Raw genomic sequence first — 5,084 nt, 5'->3', positions numbered from 1 at the left:
TTTTTTTTTTCAAATTTCAGGAGCTGTGGCAGTTGTAGCCCACATTGATCACTTAGATTTGCATGTTGCGAGCACGGGCGATTGTGGAGCAGTTCTCGGCATACAATGCCCCGAGACAGGACAATGGCAGGCGAAAAAATTGAATACCGAACACAATGCCGATAATCTCAAAGAGGTGCAACGTATCTTAGAAGAGCACCCCAATGAGGAACATGACACCGCCATACGCAATGAACGATTGTTGGGGCAATTGGCTCCTTTACGAGCTCTAGGTGACTTTCGTTACAAATGGAGTAACGAAATCATGCACAAATACGTCGTACCTACTTTTGGAGAGCATTCTGTTCCACCACATTACTATACACCGCCTTACTTAACAGCGCAACCTGAAGTACAACATCATATACTGAGGCCAAACGATAAGTTTTTTAGTTATTGCTAGCGATGGTTTGTGGGATTTTTTAACACCATCGCAAGTCATAAGTCTAGTTGGCGAACATTTAAATTCAAAAAAGGTGCTAGAACCGATGAAGCTGCCTACAGGAGAAGTTACATTGCTTGAAGTATCCAAATTGCTAGCTGAACGGAAGTAAATAGAATAATATTATAAATTTACAATTTTTGATTGTCGTATTATATTCGTAGAGCTGGACGCGCACGTAAACCTTTGGATCAGAATTCTGCCACACACCTGATTCGAAATGCGTTAGGTGGCACCGATTACGGCATTGAGCACTCCAAAATCGCATATTATCTTTCATTGCCGCAGGATGTAGTGCGCTTGTATCGTGATGATATTACAATTACCGTCATCTATTTCAATACGGAGTACATAACAAAGCTCAATGCCGAGACATAGACTACAACTCGAATCAGGGCTCGATTTGGGGTATTCGTCGTGAGCTTACTGCGAATGACCAGCGATTCAGGCCCAGTGCTAAAACCTAAGCATACCTCAATGTAGTCTGTGACACGAAGAACTAAGCCATCCTCTACACTTTAAATTGCTCTTTTAGATACATATATTTGTAAATATCTAAACCTTTTTTATTTACATTTTGGGAAATTTAGTTTCCAGGTTAACATAAAAAAATCTTCGTTCCTTTTCAAGTGCTATAAATTATGTTAGTTTTTAATGATAGTTTGAAATTTCAGTCTTACTTAGCCCGCTGCTTGTTGTTTTAGTTTTTAAGGCCAATTGTGAAAATAGAACGGTGATATAAAATCAGCTTTTTCATTTAATTATGTAATATATAGCGCATAAAGTAACTGCCGCATTTCCTTTTTTGAATAAAAGGATTATTAACTTAATAGGGGTATTCATTAAAAGTGATAAACTGCTGATAAACTTGATAAAATGATGAATTTATCATTTTGACAAATGAACTGTCAAACTGTATGAAAATCTATTTACCCAAAGTTTATTACTTTATCAAACGATTTTTATGGATAAATGCATAATGCAAAAAAGAAGGTAGTTAGCTGTTTTCATGGCAGAAATACACTCGGAGGTTTGCCATTGCCTGCCGACGGGCGACCGCTGTCAAGAAAAACCCCTTTTGACGTAGAATACGTTGTTGTTGTTGTAGCGGCACTACTAAGAGAGGGTTGTAGCTATTCTGTTTACACAATTGGGATATGATATTCATCCAATTTTGGCAAATACCCAATTGTGTGACACTGCCTATAAACTTGTATTTATACGGTTGTTTTTAAAGAATGAACTATAAAAAACTAACCAAAATTAAATAACCGATTCTATACATAATTGCTGCTTTTTGACATAATTTTCAACAGAATATCTATCAAAAAAGTTGCATCGACTTTATTTCGACTATGAATATGTTTCACAATTATTACGTGCAAAAGCCTGATTATGGCAACTTAACGGAACTTAGAGAATCAAAATGAAACAGTTTTCGACGTGGCATTAAGTTGCGTTAAGTTTCGGCTGTTCAATTGTAAGCAACACCCATTTGACAAAATTTTTAAGAGAGAGCCTTAAGTTACGTTAAGATGCCATAATCAGACCAGGGATCTCAACGTGGAAACTAGTGAAGGTACATAAGCGAAAGAAGTGGGAAGAACATCTGAAGACCTGTAACTTCACCTCTGATGTGAGTAAGCTTTGGTCAACCGTGAGGTCACTCTCCAATCCGACGAAGCACGACGACAGAGTTGAAATTTCTTTCGGACCCGGAGCGATGCGCGAGCTACTTTAGCCGGCAGTGCATCCTCCGGTGGACAAAACCAAGCGTCGAGTGACCAGAAGGCTGCACAAACTGCCAACGAATTGTGCCCCCCTTGCTTTCACCTGCGGTGAAGTTCAGGTGGCCACAGAACATGCATGCTGATGCTGAAAAATTTGGTTCCTGCGGGAGTAGCGTACCTAACGGAGGTCCTCAATTTGTCTATGGCCACTCTCATCATCCCAGACATCTGGAATGTGGGGAGAGTGGTCCCACTGCTCAAACAGGAGAAACCCGCCAACAAAGGAGATTCGTATCGACCGATAACACTCCTTTCCCCGGTAGCGAAGACACTTGAGGCCCTGCTGCTCCCGTATTTCGCGAACTACCTGACCCCAGCGAAGCATCAGCATGGTTTCCGTAAAGTGCACAGTACAACAACACTTAACGCCATAAACACTCAGATAACGCGTGGCCTTAATCGTAACCGTCCCTGTGAGAGAACGATTCTAGTAGCGTTGGACCTGTCAAAGGCTTTTGACACTGTCAGCCATTCCACGCTACTAGAAGACATAGAGGCTTCCTCTCTCACACAGAGGCTCAAACGGTGGTCGGCAAATTATCTGAGTGGTCGACACTCGTCGGTAATGTTTAGAGACAAATGGAGCAAACAGGGGGTTCCACAGGATGATGTCCTTTCCCCGCTACTGTTCAACTTCTATATTTCAAAGCTCCCTCAACCACCAGAGGGAGTCTCGATTGTCTCCTACGCCAACGATTGCTCGATCATGGCGACTGGGAATGGAATTGATGACCTGTGTTCGAAAGTAAACGGATATCTCTCCGATCTTTCTCGCTTCTTCACTGCAAAGTGTCTAGCCCTCTCCCCTACGAAATCCTCTGCGACCTTGTTCACCACCTGGACGAAGGAGGTCAGGCTACCGCTAGGAATTCACGTCGATGACACACCAATTCCGACGGTGAATAACCCCAAAATACTCGGAGTAACATTCGACAGCCTGCTCTCCTTCTCTGCGCACGCAACCGCTATTGTCAATAAAGTACCGAGCCGCAACAAGGTCCTCAAGTCGCTAGCCAGCAGTACTTGGGGCAAAGAGAAAGAAACGTTGCTGGCAACATACAAGGCAATTGGCCGGCCGGTTCTAAACTACGCAGCGCCCATATGGTCGCCGGGGGCTAGCAGGACGCAGTGGATGAAGCTACAGACCTGCCAAAACACGGCATTACGAACTGCGACAGGATGCCTCCTGGTGACGCCTGAACACCACCTTCATGACGAGTCTCAGATGCTCCCAGTAAAGGAGCATAACATAATGCTCTGCAAGCAGTTCCTCGCTGGGAGCCACAGACGTGGCCATCCCAGCGGACAACTGCTCGCGGAAGAGCACCTCTAAAGGGTGTTATGAGTTTAACTTCCTCAATTTTTTCATCTTTGTTTTTTAAATTGTAACTGGTGGTTCCAAGACTTACTGCCCTAGTAAGGATCATGAAATAGGTCTGTTTACTTTCAACTTAAGTTTATTTAAACACAACCATTTGTACAAAGATTTCAAATCTTTTTGCATTTTGGTCATCGCAGTCCGTAAGTTTCTGTCACTGATCGTTAACAGTGTATCATCAGCGAACAGTTTTAACTTACAGTGCTTGAGTGCCATTTTATGTCGTTAATATAAATATTAAAAAGTATTTGGGCCAATACCGATTTCGGCGGGATCCAATATTGACTGCTACTTTATTTGACACACTTGACTCGATTACAGTTTGTTGCATACGATCTGAGAGAAAGCTTAGAAACCAGTTTTTAGGCAGTTTGTGCAGCCTCCTGGTCACTCGACGTTTGGCCTTCTCTACCGAAGGATGCAGTGTAAACCACCAGCTAAAATAGCTCGCGCATTTCTTCAGGTCTGACGAGGCGCGACCTTCGATTCAAATTTCCACACTGCCGTCGCGCTTCGTGGGGTTGGACAAGGATCTCGCGGTTGACCAGAGCTTACTCACACAGAGGCGAAGTTATAGGACTTCAAGTGTTCTTCCCACTTTTTCCGCTTGTGCTGATTTACCAGTTGCCGAATCTCCAAATTAAGGTCCTTCAAGCGAGGATTCCCGGCATCGACCAGGCGTAGGTGGTAAAGCTCGTTTGCTAGTACAGCTGCTTCAGCCAGGAAATTATGGCGGCCTTCCGCGATGCGTCCGGATGGTATGAAGCGAGTCGCTGCGGCAGTGATTACCCTGCGGAACTGGTGTTCGCGAGCGTGTACGTCTGATGGTATGTGAAGGGCGGAGCAGCTGCACTCGCTAACTTCCGCGAAGCCGTTCCAATCAGCTTTTCGTCTGTTCCCGTAGCAGTCCGATTTGCAGGATTTAGTCAGAACTTACAGGAAGTCGTTCCTATTGACATAAACCTGTAAGTGGGAACACTTTTGAAAGAGAAACTGATCAACTGTTCCTAGACAGAAGTTACAGGATTTAGTCGGGAGTTTTTTTTCCTGTAACTTCCTGTAACTGCCTGTATTCAAGCCCGGTTCAACCCAGCGTTAAAAAATAAAGAACCTAAAACGTTTTTTTCTAAAAGCGGTCGCCTCTTGGCAGGCAATGGCAAACCTCCGAGTGTATTTCTGTCATGAAAAACAGCTTGTCTTAAAAATGCAATCACCTTTCGGGTCGGCGTAAAACTGTAGGTCCCTGCCCTTTGGGTGACAACATCAAGGTGGACCGTTAATCAAAATCAAACTTTATTGGAAATACTGGGACCACGAGTCTGTGCAGAAAATTACAACAATTTCAAACAAATGTGCGAGTTCATAACTTAAAACCAATATTTGCTCTAAGCATAACTAATTTCTCGATTACTGTAATCGTAATCATGAATTGCAT

At 43.4% G+C, this 5,084-nt stretch overlaps 1 protein-coding gene across 1 annotated transcript; it reads left to right on the top strand.

Moving 5' to 3' along the window:
• Positions 1-16: 16 nt before the first annotated feature.
• LOC118752577 (pyruvate dehydrogenase [acetyl-transferring]-phosphatase 1, mitochondrial-like) lies at positions 17-1,189 on the top strand (the record flags this gene model as incomplete). The annotated part of the gene is given in 3 exon segments (XM_036487475.1): positions 17-424; positions 426-589; positions 646-1,189. Coding segments are annotated over 3 exon segments (786 nt in total), but the record flags the coding sequence as incomplete, so codon positions are not given.
• Between the last annotated feature and the right edge of the window lie 3,895 nt (positions 1,190-5,084).

This window comes from Rhagoletis pomonella, unplaced genomic scaffold (genome assembly GCF_013731165.1).
Source record: "Rhagoletis pomonella isolate Grant_MI unplaced genomic scaffold, Rhpom_1.0 Rhpom_scaffold_01665, whole genome shotgun sequence".
Taxonomy (NCBI): domain Eukaryota; kingdom Metazoa; phylum Arthropoda; class Insecta; order Diptera; family Tephritidae; genus Rhagoletis; species Rhagoletis pomonella.
Note: the sequence above shows the minus strand (reverse complement) of the source record. Positions and strands in the feature narration are given on the sequence as shown.